Raw genomic sequence first — 17,211 nt, forward strand, 5'->3', positions numbered from 1 at the left:
TTGTGGGAAGGGGAAGGAGTCTGTAAGCCGCTCTGAGACACCTTTGGGTAGTGAAGAGCGGGGTATAAATCCAATCTCTTTTTCTCCTTATCTATCTTATATGGGAAATTTTCCTATTACATTTTGATGTTGAAGAATTAAGCATGACCTCACTCACTGGCACTTTGTGGTTGGGTCTGCCTCTTGTGGCAGGGTGTCCTGGGGCCGGTGATGCTCTCTCAACCTAACCTACTTGCAGGGCTGTTGTCTGGGTAAAATGGAAGAAGAGGGATCCTTGTATACTGCCCTGAGCTCCGCAGAGGGGTAGAAACAAAAAAATGCATGAAATGGATAGATAACCATTGGGGGCTTTCTTTCTCTTTTATTCTAGATGACAGTGCACAACCTGTACCTCTTTGACCGCAATGGTGTCTGCCTGCATTATAGCGAGTGGAATCGGAAGAAGCAAGCTGGCATTTCCAAAGAGGAGGTGAGGCTCTGGCGGGGGAGGGGGGGTAGAGCTCAAGTTTGCTCTCTGAACGGGAATCCCCTCCATGTGCTGGCATTTATCCTGAGTCTTTGCTTAGCTGTGTTGCTTCCCATGGAAAGCAGACTGTGCAGCGAAAAAGCCTTTGCTTCGCCTGCAGAAGATTCCAGGTTCAATCCCTGATATCTCCAGGTAAAGGATCAGGCCAGTAGATGATGTATAAAACCGCTGCGTCCCTGAGACCCTGGAGAGCCGCTGCCAGTCTGAGTAGACAGTGCTGACACTGAGGGTCTGATTCAGTATAAGGCAGCTGGATGTTTTCAAGCTGAGCATTGGCACTGAGAGAAACTTCAGGGGCAGAGCCTTGGGGACTTTGCTGCCTGAAGATAGGGGCTCTGGGGCAAGTGATGCTCTGTCATCTCGCTGCTTGGGGGGGCCAACAGTGGGAGGGCTTCTAATGTCCTGGCCCCACTGGTGGACCTCCTGGTGGCCCCTGGTATTTCTGGCCACTGTGTGATACAGAGTGTTGGACTGGATGGGCCTTTGGCCTGATCCAACATTGGCATCTCTTATGTTCTTATTGACGTTTCACTATATATGGCTCTGTTGGCCTTGGGGGATTCTGCAGATTGCTCAGTTTCTTCCGTGCTAAGTTCTCAAAAGAAAAATGTGTTCTGTTCTGGTAAAAGTGAGCATGTTTAAGCAAATAGGCTCAGTGTTCTGCGAGAGATAAATTCAGATGCTAAGCTATACAATACATTAGTGAGTGGAGAGCAAAACAGGTTTTAAAGAAGTGCTTCATCAAATATTCCAGCTTCTTCAGTAACGGGTTTCTTTTTTCCAGCTCCCCCTTGATTCACACTTCCTTATTCAAAATCAAAAACTGGCAGTTACAGAAAAGGGTAGTAGTTAAAATTGTTTTAACTCTCTCGGTTTTATTTTCTCATTTATGCATATGAAATATGGCAGACCATTATTTCCTCCCGTCCAATGTCAGTTACCACACTTGGCCCCACCTCCATAATGCATCCTTTAGACTTGTCTATCGTTTCCAGGGCTATTTTTGGGCAGGAACGCACAGGAACGGAGTTCCGGCTGGCTCCCAAGTTGGCCACGCCCAGCAGGAACTCATTAGCATAATAGGCCACACCCAACAGCAGAAACTCATTAGGATTGGCTACATTAGAGGTGTGTGGCCTAACATGCAAAGGAGTTCCTGCTACAAAAAGGCCCTGGGTTTTGACAAGAAACAAGGTAAACAGAATAAGAAGCAAAAGGTGGGTGTGGCTGGATGAGCACACTTCTGGTAACATGGGGGTGCGGCCTAATATGCTATTGATTGTGGCCATAGGTTAGGGATAAATGAGTAACTGTAGCCGCTCAGAGACCCCTTAGGGGGTTAGAGCGGGGTAGTAAGTTGAAATAAATAAATAATGAGCTGTGCTGTCAGGGGTGTGGCCCAATATGCTAATGAGCTGTGCTGTCAGGGTGTGGCCTATTATGCTAATGAGTTCCTGCTGGGCTTTTTCTACAAAAGAGCCCTGATCGTTTCTATGCCTTCTTGAATTTTACAGTACCCACTCTACTTACGGTAATTAGTCTGATTTACTGTAGGATCATGTACTGTGTAAAATGATACCTTTTCTTGCACAGATTACAGTTGTTTGTATCTGTAAAGGTGATAAATGTTACAGAACGTTCTGTGTACCAGGCTAATTACTGTAACTCACTGCTCTGAGAACATGTTCTGCTTTGGTGTTTTCACTTTTGCTTGTACTGTAATCTTAAGTACAATAAAAATTGGAAATTTTAAAAAAAATTATGCATATGCAGAGAGAAGAAGATTCACACTATTTATTTAGAGAAGAGAGAAGAGATTGGATTTATACCCCGCCCTTCACTACCCAAGGGAGTCTCAGAGCGGCTTACAAACTCCTCTCCCTCCCCCTCCCCACAACAGACACCCTGTGAGGTGGGTGGGGCTGAGAGAGCTCTGACAGAAACTGCTCTTTTTCAAGGACAGCTGTGCCAGAGCTTGTGACTGACCCAAGGTCACATCAGCAGGTGCAAGTGGAGGAGTGGGGAATCAAACCCGGTTCTCCCAGATTAGAGTCCACGCACTTAACCACTACACCAAACTGACTCTCCGGGGTATATATTTATTCATTCATTCATCCAAATTTATACCCTGCCCTCCCCGCCAAGGCAGGCCCAGGGTGGCTTACACAGTAAAACATCGTAACAATAAATATCATAAACATTTAAAACAATATTACATTGATATTAAAGTGCTAGCAGTTGTCTTATAATATATAGATGGTGTTATGGATTCTGTAAATTAACTTGGTATTCAGCTCATTGGTCTTTCTCAGTATGATCGGCGAGCGCAGGCTATCAGTGATAAACCAGGCACCAGGTTTTTATTGTTAAGATAATGGTAGTAATGATGGTGATGGTGGTGGCGGCTCCTAGTTGAAGGCCTGGTGGAAGAGCTCCATCTTTCAGGCCCTGCGAAAAAGGTCCTGCAGGGCCCTGATCTCTTCTGGGAGCTCAATTCACCAGTGTGGAGCCGCCACCGAGAAAGCCCTGGCCCTGGTGACAACCAGCCTGGCGTCCTTGGGACCTGGTAGGGCCAATCGGTGTTGTGACCCTGACTGAAGTGCTCTCTGGGGTATATATGGGGAAAGGCAGTCCCTCAGGTATGTTGGACTCTGATGCTTCAGAATACACCAGAATATTCTTGCCAGATGTCAAAGACAGGTGTCCGTGGCCCAGTGGTGGAATATCTGCTCGGCATACAGAAGGTCCCAGTTTCCATCCCAGGCATTTCCGGTGAAAAGGACCAGGCAGCAGGTGATGTGAAAGACCTTTCTCTGCCTGAGACCCTGGAGAGCAGCTGTTGTTCTGAGTAGGCAATACTGACTTTGAGAACCAAGGGTCTGATTCAGTATAAGGCAGCTTCAGATGTAGTGATGTTTTAAGCTCCAGCACTTAAACTAGGCATTTCCAAAAATCAAAAAGGTTCGCCTGTCCTCTTGGGAAGGGGCTTATGCCACGCAGTGCCACCTCATAACTCCCGCCCTGGAAGAAAAGAGGCAAAGCAAGATATGTGAGCAAATGTCATACTTTGGATCTTTTAAAATTTTTAATAATTCCTAAAATACAAAATGCTTATGAATATACAGAAAATATAGACTATGTCTAAAAATACAATGCCTATCTAAATATAACTACCTAAACCCTATTTCAGCATTCCTCCCTAATCATAGAGAACCTTTCATTAGTGACTATCGATATTACTACTATTTTACTTGGGTGGGGTTTTTTTAAGCGTGGTTTTTCAAAAGAAGAATTTGTAACTGCTCTAGCAAGAAGCTAGAGCTGCGGTGGCTCAAGTGGTTAAGACGCTGAACTGCAGGCTGTGGAAGGTCAGTAGTTCAGCAGTTCGAGACCCGGGTGCCGCATGACGGAGTGAGCTCGCATCTCTAGTTCCAGCTCCTGCCAACCTAGCAGTTTGAAAGCAAGAAATTGCAAGTAGATAAATAGGTACCACTTTGGTGGGAAGGGAACAGCGTTCCTTGCGCCTTGGTGTTTAGTCATGCCGGCCACATGACAACGGAAACGTCTTCGGACAGCGCTGGCTCTTCGGCTTTGAAACGGAGATGAGCACCGCAGCCCTAGAGTCGGATTCGACTGGCTTTCGAGCAAAGGAACCTTTACCTTTACCTAGGAAGAAACGTTGCATTGAGCGTCATATTCCGACTGGCCACAGTGTGGCACCAGAGAGTGGCAAATGAGTCCTTGTTCTGGAAGTTCACCCTTTCTCCCTGTCCCCCCCTCCTCCCTCCCTCCCTCCCCCTTCCCCGGGGGGAGGACGACGACAATGGAGGGACACGCCGCCCGGCGACCGAGAGCTCCCCCTCCGGGACGCGCCGCGCCGCTCTCTCTCTCTCTCTCTCTCTCTCTCTCTCTCTCGGCTGCTTTTACCTGCAGGAGTACAAGCTGATGTACGGCATGCTCTTTTCCATTCGCTCTTTCGTCAGCAAGATGAGCCCGCTGGATATGTATCCTTTCTGCCTCGAGGACAGCAGAGTTGTGGTCTTATAAGGGGAGGGTGGGGAGGGAGTGGGCTTTGGTTTTCTGACATGAGCTGTTGATCCCTGGCCTGGATCTTCCAGGCCAGTCTGATCTCAGAAGCAAAACAAGGCCAGCCAGGGTTAGTGCTTGGACGGAGGCCGCCAAGGGAAGTCGGGGGTTGCTGTGCAGTGGCAGGCGATGCCAAACGACCTCTGAACATCTCTTGCCTTCAACACCCTCCGGGGTCTCCATAGGTCAGCTGCGACTCAGTGGCTCCTTCCCAGCACCGTGAGCTGATGAAGGCATTTCTGTCAAGGCCAGAAGCCTTTTAGGGAACTGCAGGGTGCGGGGAGAGAGGCTCGCCGACCCCTTTTGCTCTCCTTGACGGCCGCACCCCAGGAAGGACGGCTTCCTCGCCTTCCAGACGAGCAAGTACAAGCTCCACTATTACGAGACGCCCACCGGGCTCAAGGTGGTGATGAACACAGACCTCGGGGTGGGGAACATCCGGGACGTGCTGCACCAGATCTACAGCTACGTGAGTGGGGCAAGGTCCGTGGGTGGGGGCGGGCCCGAAAGAGCTCCCACTTTCAGGCACGCGTTCGGATTCAGGATACTGGGACTCAGGGGCGTCCGACAAAGCCGATGGGGCAGTAGGTTCGGGGCGGGCACAATGAAAGACAACTTTGAAATGTGGAATTCGCTGCCAGAGGATGCAGTGATGGCCACAGGAATAAAGGGCTTTCAAAGGGGATTACAGAGACTCATGGAGGATGTCTGTCAGTGGCCGCTAGCCATGGTGGCTGAGGGGAAACCCCATATTCTGAGGCACGAAGCCTCTGAATCTCAGAGCCAGGAGGCAACCTGAGGGGGAAGGTCTCGGCCTCTGTGTTGTTGGCCCTCCAGAGGAACTGGTTGGAAACTGTGTGTGACAGGAGGCTGGGATGGAGGGACCACTGGTCTTATCCAGCAGGGCTCTCCTAATGTTCTTAACATTAGGGGAAGGCCTCGGCCTCTCTGCCCTGTTCCTGCCCCTCCAGAGGAACTGGCTGGCCCCTGTGGGAGACGGGATGCTGGACTAGAGGAACCCCCCCTGGTCTGACCCAGCAGGGCTCTTCTGGTGTCCTTATCAGGGGAAGGCCTCGGCCTCTCTGCCCTGTTCCTGCCCCTCCAGAGGAACTGGCTGGCCCCTGTGGGAGACGGGATGCTGGACTAGAGGAACCCCCCCTGGTCTGACCCAGCAGGGCTCTTCTGGTGTCCTTATCAGGGGAAGGCCTCGGCCTCTCTGCCCTGTTCCTGCCCCTCCAGAGGAACTGGCTGGCCCCTGTGGGAGACGGGATGCTGGACTAGAGGAACCACTGCTGTGATCCAGCGGGGCTCTTCTGATGTTCTTATGAATGCTGGTGAATCAGGCAGTCAGAGATTTATTTATTAATTTTCTTCCGTTCTTTATAGTCCACCTTTCTGGATTGCAGATTAAGTTAAGAACAACACCCAGGATGGGACATCCAGTAAACAGTTTGGAGTGCAGTGGTGTTTGGATTGCAAAAAAATCTGGAACCAAGCAGAAATCTCAGAGCTGAAACCATGCATAAGCTTTTAAACATGATACGTTAAGTGGTTTGGAGCACACTTGCAGTGTTTGGCAGCAATAGTGTAGTAGAGGCCACCCTCCCTATCCTTTTAGCCATGCAACGCTCTGGGCCATTTCGTGACCGTACAGACCTCTTTGACCTGTGCAGAAAAGCCCTCGTGGATGATCCCGTTTTGCATAGTTGGCGGAAAAGTCAGGAGAGCAGGAGATTGTCATTTGACAGCCTGTCCTCTAGCCTCAGTGAAATATTCCCTGCGGTCAGGTCTGTCACTGCGCAGACAGCGACTTTCCCCTAAAAAAAACAACACCAATCATCCTGGTGTCCTTTGCTAGCAAGGACAGAAGCGAGGGCCGTTTGCTCAGCCTGCTAGCCAGCCTCGCAGCGGAGTCACCCTTCCTGACCTCTGTCCGTGACCCCAGGCGCCTCCCAAAGGGAACACCCTCAGCAGGCATTGCCTGGCACCCAAAGCCGAGGCTCTACGTGTCCACTTCAGAGGGGACAGCTGTCGGTATTCTCCTTCACGTGGCAGTGTGGGCAAGAGACACACCGCTCCTTTTGAGAGGGCGGGGGGCAGCACCCCCTTAGCAAGAATCAAACAAGCCCAGGATCTCCGTGGAGGTCAAAACGGCAGCACTCCTTCGGGAGGCAGATTCCGGTTCCCAGCTTTCTGGAGTAGCCAAAGAGGGTCCGGTGGGGTGCGGACTCTCATCTGGGAGAACCAGGTTTGATTCCCGACGCCTCCACATGCAGCTGCTGTGGTGACCTTGGGTCAGTCACAAGTTCTCTCAGAGCTGTTCTCTCAGGAGCCGTTTCTGTCAGAGCTCTCTCAGCCCCGCCTACCTCACAGGGTGTCTGTTGTGGGGAGGGGAAGGGAAAGGAGTTTGTAAGCTGATCTGAGACTCCCTTGGGTAGAGACTCCTCCTCTTCTTTGTTTTATTTATTTTTTATCTCACGGCTTGTTCTTCCGCCCGCTGTCCAGATCTACGTCGAGTACGTGGTCAAGAACCCCCTGTGCAGCTTGAACGAGCCGATCCAGAGCGAGCTCTTCTGCAGCAAGCTGGACTCCTTCGTCCGCAGCCTGCCTTTCTTCTCCGCTCGGGCCGGCTGAGACTTTGGCCCTTTGCGTTCCGAGGACCGCGTTTCCCATGATGCACGTGGACTGTTGTCAGACAGCGTACAGGACAGTGGCGCCTCTGGACCGTGCCTGGGCCAAGAAGTCCCATTTGGATAACTTTCAGTGGGAGGAGCCTCATGTTATTTCCCCCCCAAAAAATGCTCTGGAGCTCCCAAAGCAGATTTTTTTTGGCTCAGTATCTGCTCTCTTTGTGATCCGGACAGCCACTCTTCATTTGCTGGGCTGTTTCTCCCCTTCTTACCCACAGTCCTTTGCCAGCCCAGACTCTTTCTGTTTCTGAAGGTTTTCTTCTTTGCCGCTTCCCCCCCCCCAAAAGAAACCCCTTCTATTCATAGCCCATTCCTTCTGCTTTCCAGTTCACCGCTCATCCATCCTGGCCACGACATCTCATGCCCCCGGGGCTACTTGGACACAAAGGGACGCAGCACCTACAGGCCCAACGGAGCTCACAACAAGATGGTTGAGCAGTCGGTCGTCTGATTTCCAACACGGGGGAAGGGGCCTGGCGAGCTCCAGAAGTTTGGAAATGATCCTCACCTCCCCCCCCACACACACACACACACCGGCTTGCATGAATTAAAACGGCAGCGGTGCATCTGGAATCTTCAAGCGACCTCCGATTGGCCTTGCATAATCGCGGTCTCCCGTGGGGATTGGAGGGAGAGGGTGTCACTACGGATTTGCCAAGCTTTACTGGGCAGCCAGCTGAGCTTCCCCCCTCCCCCCCAGTTGTCGTGGCCTAGAGGCCTCTCCTGGCTTGCAAAGACGGAGCACCTTGGTCATCCCCCCGCCCCCCCCCCCCACGTCCCTGAGCAGTCCTTGGGCTGAGAGATGCACGGTAGATCCAAGTTGTATCCATACCAGTAAACCAGAAACCCAAAGCTGGTATGATGGTGACTCTTTCTTTCTTTCTTTCCTCTCTTTCTTTCCTCTCTTTCTTTCCTCTCTTTCTTTCTTTCCTCTCTTTCTCTCTTTCTCTCTTTCCTCTTTCTTCTCTTTCTTCTCTTTCTTCTCTTTCTTCTCTTTCTCTCTTTCTTTCTTTCTTTCCTCTCTTTCCTCTCTTTCCTCTCTTTCTTTCTTCTCTTTCTTCTCTTTCTCTCTCTCTCTTCTCTCTCTCTCTTTCTCTCTCTCCCTCTCTCTCTTTCTCTCTCTCTCTTTCTCCCCCCTTCCTCTGCATAAATGTAAAATACGAGTCTCAAGCTTTTACACAGTAGGAGTCTCTTCCTGGGGCTGCATCAAAGGAGGGGAAGCGCAAGCGTGCATCGGCTGGCCCCCGCAGGCCTCCACCTAAGTGCCCGCATTAACCGCCGTCCTTTGTTCGGAATCACCTGGCCCGTGGCTGGGGGAGCCTTTTGTGCAAGTACATTTTTGTCCCCGGCCTCTTAAGCTGCCGGAAAGAGTTGCGTGCCAGACAGCAAGCTGGCTTCCATGGCGTGGCCTCCTTTGGAAGACCGGTGTGCAGTTCTGGCCGCCGTCTCTCCAAAAGGGCACTGCAGAGGTGGGAAATGTACACAGGAGGGCGGCCGAGATGAAGGGCTGAAAAGTCTCTGGGACTTCTCAGTTTAGAAAAGAGACAACTGTGATAGAGGTTTATAAAATGAGGCACGGAGTGGAGAGCGTCGACAAAGAGAACTTTCGGTCCCTCTCCCCAAATACTAGATCTCAAGGGCATCCAATGAAGTCGCTTCAGGAGGGACAAAAGAAGCGACTGCTTTACACAGAGAGTGATTAAAAATGTGGAATTCGCTGCCAGAGGATGCAGTGATGGCCACAGGAATAAACAGCTTTCAGAGGGGATTAGGCAGATTTAGGGAGGATACGTCTGTCCACGGCTACTAGTTTGGTGTCGTGGTTAAGTAAAAAGGTAAAGGTTCCCTTGCTCGAAAGCCAGTCGAATCTGACTCTAGGGTTGCGGTGTTCATCTCCGTTTCCAAGCCGAAGAGCCAGCGCTGTCCGAAGACGTTTCCGTGGTCATGTGGCCGGAATGACTAAACACCAAGGCGCACAGAACGCTGTGACCTTCCCACTGAAGTGGTACCTATTTATCTACTTGCAATATCTTGCTTTCGAACTGCTAGGTTGGCAGGAGCTGGAACCAGAGATGGGCGCCTCACTCCGTCATGTGGCACACTCGGGTCTCAAACTGCTGAACTACCGACCTTCCACAGCCTGCAGTTCAGCGTCTTAACCACTTGAGCCACCGCAGCTCCTCGTGGTTAAGTGCATGGACTCTAATCTGGGAGAACCGGGTTTGAGTCCCCACTCCTCCACTTGCACCTGCTGGATGACCTTGGGCAAGCCAAAGTTCTGGTCAGTTCTCTGAAGGACAGTTCTGTCAGAGCTCTCTCAGCCCCGCCTACCTCACAGGGTGTCTGTTGTGGGGAGGGGAAGGGAAAGGAGTTTGTGAGCCGCTCTGAGACTCCGAGGGAAGGGCGAGGTACAAATCCAATCTTCTTCCATGGTAACTGAGGGGAACCTCCACGTTCAGAAGCACTAAGCCTCTGAATCCCAGAGCCAGGAGGCCTCCGCCTATGTGCCCTGCTGTTGGCCCTCCAGAGGACCTGGTTGGCCACTGTGTGAGACAGGAGGCTGGACTAGATGTACCCTCACTGGTCTGATCCAGCAGGGCTCTTCTGATGTTCATATGAAGACCTCGGCCTCTCTGCCCTGTTGTTGGCCCTCTAGAGAAACTGGTTGGCCTCTGTGTGGGACAGGATGCTGGACTAGATGGACCTTCACTGGTCTGATCCAACAGGGCTCTTCTTGGGTTCTTATCAGGGGAAGGCCTCGGCCTCTCTGCCCTGTTGTTGGCCCTCCAGAGGAACTGTGAGACAGGATGCTGGACTAGAGGGACCCTCCCTGGTCTGATCCAGCGGGGCTCTTCCTGCGTTCCAGCTTTGAAAATTTCCAGGTAGACTGGGAAGTAAGCTGCATTTTTGCTCATCCTCTATGTTGTGCTGGGTTTGGCGTCACTTGAAAGGTGCCTGCCTCCCAGTAGCCTAGAAGGGTGCCCGGTTAGACCTGATGACCTGGCCAAAGGGACAAGGCTGTGGGAGCGGGGCTGGCCAATTATGCATGAAATCTGACGGTGGTCGCTTCTCCCTCCATTACAACTGCCACTTGTAGGTGCTGCAGTGTGAGCCAGAGGGAAAGTAGTGAACATCCACACAATGGCCGTGATCACACGGGCAGTTTGGCCGGACACAGGCACTCCTCCCCTCCGGATCAAATGGGCGCAGTCAGACAGACGCATCCATCAGGCGTTCCCCAGCCGTACTTTATCCCGTCACAGGACGACTTGGAGCCGGGTTAAAAAGCCACCCCATCACAAGTGGTGTTTTCGGTTCCCCATGCAGTCATCGCATGTGGCCATATGTCTGAACACGGGGCAGCGCATGCAGAACGGATTTGGCAGTCTGAACCCGCAGATCTGTTCTGCCGCTAGGGAGGTGTCTTTTTTTAAAAAAATCACCTATATGTGCACATGCGTGCACATGTGCTCCTATGCGCACGCATGAATTCTGGAATCTTTTTGGCAGTGTGCTCCGTGGCTGAGGAGCTGCAATAACCCGCAGCAGGGTGTGCTGTGTGGTTGATGTGCCCCACAACACTTTAAATTGGTTCAAATGGAGGCAGCACCATATCGCGCCAAGCCGCCAGTGTGGACACGGCCATTAACTGTCCTGATAGCCCAGGTTTCCTGGTGGCCCCTGCCTTTTACTGAATCAGACCATCGGTCCATCGAAGTCAGGACTGTCTCCTCAGAAGGACAGCGGCTCTCCAAGGTCCCAGGCACAGAGGTCTTTCCCATCACCTCCTGCCTGGTCCCTTGAACTGGAGATGCCGGGGATTGAACCTGGGACCTCCTGCATGCCAAGCAAATGCTCTCGCACCGAACCAAGGTCCCACCTGTCGGACAGCTGCATCCACTCACTTGTGAGACATCCTGGACTGGATTCTCTTGGGTGGAAGAGTTGGGTGGTGGCCAGTCCAGAGAGCCAGTTTGGTGTAGTGCTTAAGTGCGCGGACTCTACTCTGGGAGAACCGGGTTTGATTCCCCACTCCTACATTTGCACCTGCTGGATGACCTTGGGCAAGCCACAGTTCTGACGAGCTGTTCTTGAAAAAAGAGCAGTTTCTGTCAAGAGCTCTCTCAGCCCCACCTACCTCACAGGGTGTCTGTTGTGGAAAGGGAAAGGGAGTTTGTAAGCCACTCTGAGTGAAGAGCTGGGTACAAATCCAATCTCTTCTTTTTCTTATAGTGGCAAATTGAGCTGAATGGTCACATTTAGTATTCTGCGGTCAACTTCATGTTGCAGAGAGAAGAAGGAAATACGCCAAGAAGGCCAGCGCCCTCGGGACCTATGTCTCCCCCTGCTGTCTTTCTGTTGCGTGATTAAGTAGCAGCTGCAGCCCAAGGTGGGGGGGAAGATGTTTTGGGGAGGAGCCATAGCTCATAGAGCATCTTTTTTGGCTGGCAGAAAGTCCCAGGTAAAGAAGAAGAAGAGATTGGATTTATACCCCGCCCTTCACTCAGAGTCTCAGAGCGGCTTACAAACTCCTCTCCCTTCCCCTCCCCACAGCAGACACCCTCTAAGGTAGGTGGCACTGAGAGAGCTCTGACAGAAACTGCTCTTGTTCAAGGACAGCTGTGCCAGAGCTACAGCTTGCCCAAGGTCATCCAGCAGCTGCAAGTGGAGGAGAGGGGAATCAAACCCGGTCCTCCCAGATTAGAGTCTGCGCACTTAACCACTATGCCAAACTGGCTCTCAAAGGATCCTACACTAGGTGACACAAAAGACCTCTGCCTGAGGCCCTGGGTGAGCCCCTGCCTGTCTGAGTAGACAATACCCTGATGGACCAAGGATACGTGCAGAGATGCGCTGTGTTTCAGTGGTAGAGCATCTGACTGGCCTGCCGCAGGTCCTCCCGGGTTCAATCCCCGGCATCTCCAGTCAAAGAATTTGGCAGTGCATGACGTGAGAGACCGCTCGCCTTGACGGACCAAGGGTCTGATTTAGTATAAGGCGGCTTCCAGTGTTCATGCAGAAGGTTCCAGATTCGATTGCCATTTGCAGGAAGTCTCGGAGCTGTTGCTGGTCAGAGCGGGCCGTACTGAGCTGCACGGACCAGTGGTCCGGCCTGCTACGAGACAGCTTCTTACAAAGTCATAGTTCTCTCAGAGCTGTTCTGGGAAAAGGGCAGTTTCTGTTAGAGCTCTCTCAGCCCCGCCTACCTCACCCGGTGTCTGTTGTGGGGAGGGGAAGGGAAGAAGAAGAGGAGAGAGAAGAAGAGATTGGATTTCTACCCCGCCCTTCACTCCCCAAAGGAGTCTCAGAGCGGCTCACAAAGTCCTTTCCCTTCCCCACCCCACAACAGACACCCTGTGGGGTAGGTGGGGCTGAGAGAGCTCTTTCGAGGACTGCTCGTGAGAGAACAGTTCCGAGGGAACTCGTGACTGACCCAAGGTCACCCCAGCAGCTGCATGTGGAGGAGTGGGGAATCAAACCCGGTTCTCCCAGATTAGAGTCCTCGCACTTAACCACTACACCGAACCGGTGTAGCTTGTAAGCCGCTCTGAGACTCCCTCAGGTAGTGAAGGGCGGCGTATAAATCCAATCTCTTCTTCTTCTTCACCCCAAGGGCCATCCCTGGTAGTTCTGATCCACCCAGGGCAGAAACAGCAGGCAGGTCGCCCCACAGGGCTGCCTGCCTGCCTGCCTGAGCTCCATCCATCCACTCCCCGAGAGGAGGCCTCTCCCCAGCCAGCGTCTGCACTGAAGAGCGGAGCGGAGGGTTACGCGCTCCCCAGCGAGCCAGCTGCCAGGTGGCTCCCGCTAAAAGGCAGAGCGCCTGCCCTCCATGCTGGGCTTTAATGTCTGATGGGGATTATCTTTGATAATCCTCCAGGACAAGCAGGTAGCCGACAGGAAGAAGACGAGGCCTGTGCTGAGAAACCCAGCGGTCCTGCCTCGTGCTCTCCGGGGGGGGGGGGGGAAAGTGGGGGCCAGGGCTCCCCCCCCCCCCCCCCCCCGGCTTCCCCCCACCCCCCCATATCATAACGGGCTTCAGTCAAACAAAGCTGTCTCCGAAGGGGGGGGGGCTGTGTCCAGTGTTCCCTCTAAGCTGAGTGAGTGTGAGCTAGCTCACCGTTTTTTAGCCTCCAGCTCACACATTTTTGCCTTGGCTCAGGAAGGAGGGCTCCACAGCAAACTAAGTTCTGCAGTAGCCACATCGCTGGCTCACAGCTTTAAAGCCAGCAGCTCACAAAGTAGCATTTTTGCTCATGAGACTCCACAGCTTGGAGGGAGTATTGGTGGAAAGTACTATCAAGTCTGACTTATGGTGACCAGTGTTCCCTCTAAGCTGAGTCAGTGTGAGCTAGCTCACCGTTTTTTAGCCTCCGGCTCACACATTTTTGCCTTGGCTCAAGAAGGAGGGCTCCAGGGCAATCTAATTTATGCAGTAGCCAAATCGCTGGCTCACAGCTTTAAAGCCAGCAGCTCACAAAGTAGCATTTTTGCTCGCGATACTCCACAGCTTAGAGGGAGCGTTGGCTGTGTCCGTCAACTCCAAAGCTGCTGCCAGCCAAAGCTGCAGAAGGTCCTTCCTCCATCGCAGGGATCCCTCTTGCTACACCCCGAAGTTTGGCTTCTGGCTCCAGCAGTTTAGGGGATCTGTACTTTCTCAAATGCCTACAAAGGTCAAGGGTGTCTCTGATTTAGTCCTTGCTTTACCCACCTGTAGAAAAGAGCCAGAGGCCAGGAGCAACTTAAAGACTGACACGATTTATGGCAAGGTAAGAGCTTTCGTGAGTCACCGCCAGGGGTCATTTCCTGCAGGAGCGCACAGGAGGGGAGCGCCAGTGGGTGGGCACATGCAACAAGCCCCACCCCCTGCTCCCAGCAGCCCTCAGTCAGAGCAAGAAGCAGCCAGGTAAGTTGCAGAGCACCACCACCCTGGCCCCCTGGTCCAAAACAGTCCAGCACCACCTTTAAGACCAAGTTTTATTCGGGTACAAGCTCTCCCTCCTCTGCAAAGAAAGATCTGCACGTTCCACCCCCCCCCCCAATAGCTAGCAATCCAAAACAGTCCAGTGGCACCTTTAAGACCAAGTTCTATTCAGGTACAAGCTCTCCCTCCTCTGCGAGGACAGATCTCCGCGTTCCCTCGATCCCCCAATAGCTAGCAATCCAACACAGTCCAGTGGAGGCTGAGCGTAGATGTCAGGGGGTGTGGCATATGCAAGTAAGTTATGCTAATGAGCTCCTGCACCTCTTTTTCTACGAAATGACCCCTGGCCACCGTTCACTTCTTCAGATAACCCTGCCAACCAGCATTCCCTCTAAGCTGAGTTAGTGTGAGCTAGCTCACAGTTTTTTAGCCTCCGGCTCACACATTTTCATCTCGACTCAGGAAGAATGGCTCCAGAGCAAATCAATGTATGCAGCAGCCAACTGGCTCGCTCACAACTTGAATGCCAGGAGCTCACAAAGTATAATTGTTGCTCGGGAGACTCCACAGCTTAGGGGGGAGCATTGCCTGCCACCAATTGTGTAAGTCTTTCAGGCGCTCCTGGGCTCCTGCTCTTTTCTACTGCTACAGATAGACTAATGCAGCCACCCATCTTGATCTTACCCGCCTGGCTTCTCCACAGCATCGTGGGCTTTCCATAGCTGGCCCTGTGTTTTGCAGCCACGGTCCCCCACGAAGCTGCCTTCTACTGAATCAGACTCTCAGTCCACCAAGGTCAAGGATTGCTTCCACTGACCCTCAGTCCACCAAGGTCAGTCTTGTCTACACAAACAGGCTGCGGCTCTGCAGGGTCTCACGCAGAGAGAGGTCTTCACTGTAGCCACTACCAGGTGTTTGGGGTAGTGTTTAAGTGGTGTAGTGGTTACGCAGAGCCAGTTTGGTGTAGTGGTTAAGAGCGCGGACTCTAATCTGGGAGAACCGGGTTTGATTCCCCATGCCTCCACATGCAGCTGCTGGGTGACCTTGGGCAAGCCACAGTTCTGGCACAGCTGTTCTCTCAAGGACAGTTCTGAAAATAACTTTCTCAGCCCTGCCTACCTCCAGTGGAGGGGAAAGGAGTTTGTAAGCCGCTCTGAGATTCCGAGTGAAGGGTGGGGTATAAATCCAATCTCTTCTTCTTTTTCTTCTTCTTTAACTGGCAGTGCCGGGGATTGAACCTGGGGCCTTCTGCGTGGCAAGCAGAGGTGCTCTTGCTGGGCCACAGCCCCTCCCGATTGTGACTGGCAACTCAGAAACCTGGGAGGTGGAGCTAATCCAGCTCTTCTTTTAATTCATGAGTCATTAAGAAGTGCTACCACAAAATGTCTGGTACACAAAAACCTCCCCCCCCCCCCCCCCTGGCCGACTCTAAGTTCCTGGTCCTCCATAAACTGTTGCTTGTCCATAAAGATAGTTCCAGGTGGTCAGCCGTTTTGGCCTGAAGCTGTGGAACAAATGTAGAGTCCAGCGGCACCTTTAAGACCAACAACGGTTTAGTCAAGGTGTGTGCATGCACACTTTTCCAGATACACTGGAATGAAAAGTAGAGTTCAGACATAGACAGAGGCTGAACAGCACATTAACATGTAATACGATGATGTTTTAATACATGCCAACACAAAACTAAATCTAAAAAAAACACAAAGCCCACTGCAGTGGGGAACAGGGTTTGGTGTTGGCAGTGTTTGGGGAGGGGCTAGGGCGGAAGAAAGGAAGCTACGGAGTTCACTTTGCCACACATGAGCAAAGCTCTCAATGAAAGGACGTTTTGGAGGTCATTAATAAAGGGGTCAGGAGCTGCGGTGGCTCAAGTGGTTAAGACGCTGAACTGCAGGCTGTGGAAGGTCAGTCGTTCAGCAGTTCGAGACCCGCGTGTGCCGCATGACGGAGTGAGCTCCCGTCTCTAGTTCCAGCTCCTGCCATCCTAGCAGTTCGAAAGCAAGAAACTGCAAGTAGATAAATAGGTACCGCTTCGGTGGGAAGGTCACAGCGTTCCGTGCACCTTGGTGTTTAGTCATGCCGGCCACATGACCACGGAAACGTCTTCGGACAGCGCTGGCTCTTCGGCTTTGAAACGGAGATGAGCACCGCAACCCTAGAGTCGGATTCGACTGGCTCTCGAGCAAAGGAACCTTTACCTTTACTAATAAAGGGGTCTTGAATGTGGTGGCCCCTGTGTCGGAAAGAGGATCTGGCCGTTGCAAGGCCGAGCTTGTCACTTGCTGCCCTTGTTGAAAGCACAAAAAGGTTTGTAATCCTCTCCCGAGCCCCTCCAGGGAGGAGCACGAAACCACAGAAAAATAGCAGCCAGTCAGGAGTATCCTTTTAAATTATTGTGCAGCAAAGGGAGAGGAACTGAAACCAACATTTCAAGCTGTTCCTTCTTGTTCCTCACCCGGCTGGCTGAGGTAATGAGAACTTACGACTCTTCCAGAAAGCCTAAAACATACCAGCTCTTTAACATGACCCCCCCCCTCATCATACATTGTATGAGCATTCAAATCAGCTGTTTAGCTAAATAAGGTGTGTCAGATAATATTAATGACCTAATTACGCATGCATGCTTGTAAGTGTCTCTGTAAGTCAAGGCTGCGGTGGCTCAAGTGGTTAAGACGCCGAACTGCAGACTGGAAGGTTGGTAGTTCAACCGTTCGAGACCCGAGTGCCGCGTGGCGGAGTGAGCTCCCATCTCTGGCCCCAGCTCCTGCCAACCTAGCCGTTTGAAAGCAAGAAATTGCAAGTAGATAAATAGGTACCCCTTCGGTGGGAAGATAAAGCGTTCCGTGCGCCTTGGTGTTTAGTCATGCCGGCCACATGACCACGGAAATGTCTTTGGGCGGCGCTGGCTCTTCGGCTTGGAAACGGAGATGAGCTCCACATCCCTAGAGTCGGATTCGACTGACTTTTGAGCAAGTGAAACCTTT

General features: G+C 52.1%; 1 protein-coding gene across 1 annotated transcript; it reads left to right on the forward strand.

The window, feature by feature from the left end:
* The first annotated feature begins 370 nt into the window (after positions 1 to 370).
* TRAPPC1 (trafficking protein particle complex 1) lies at positions 371 to 8,145 on the forward strand. The gene is made up of 4 exons (XM_015415707.1): positions 371 to 469; positions 4,460 to 4,530; positions 4,943 to 5,081; positions 7,118 to 8,145. The coding sequence occupies exons 1-4, from the start codon at positions 371 to 373 to the stop codon at positions 7,244 to 7,246; spliced, it is 438 nt and encodes a 145-aa protein (XP_015271193.1). The 3' UTR covers positions 7,247 to 8,145.
* The last annotated feature ends 9,066 nt before the right edge of the window (positions 8,146 to 17,211 follow it).

Source organism: Gekko japonicus, unplaced genomic scaffold (assembly GCF_001447785.1).
Source record: "Gekko japonicus isolate JY-2015 unplaced genomic scaffold, Gekko_japonicus_V1.1 scaffold4463, whole genome shotgun sequence".
NCBI classification, from domain to species: domain Eukaryota; kingdom Metazoa; phylum Chordata; class Lepidosauria; order Squamata; family Gekkonidae; genus Gekko; species Gekko japonicus.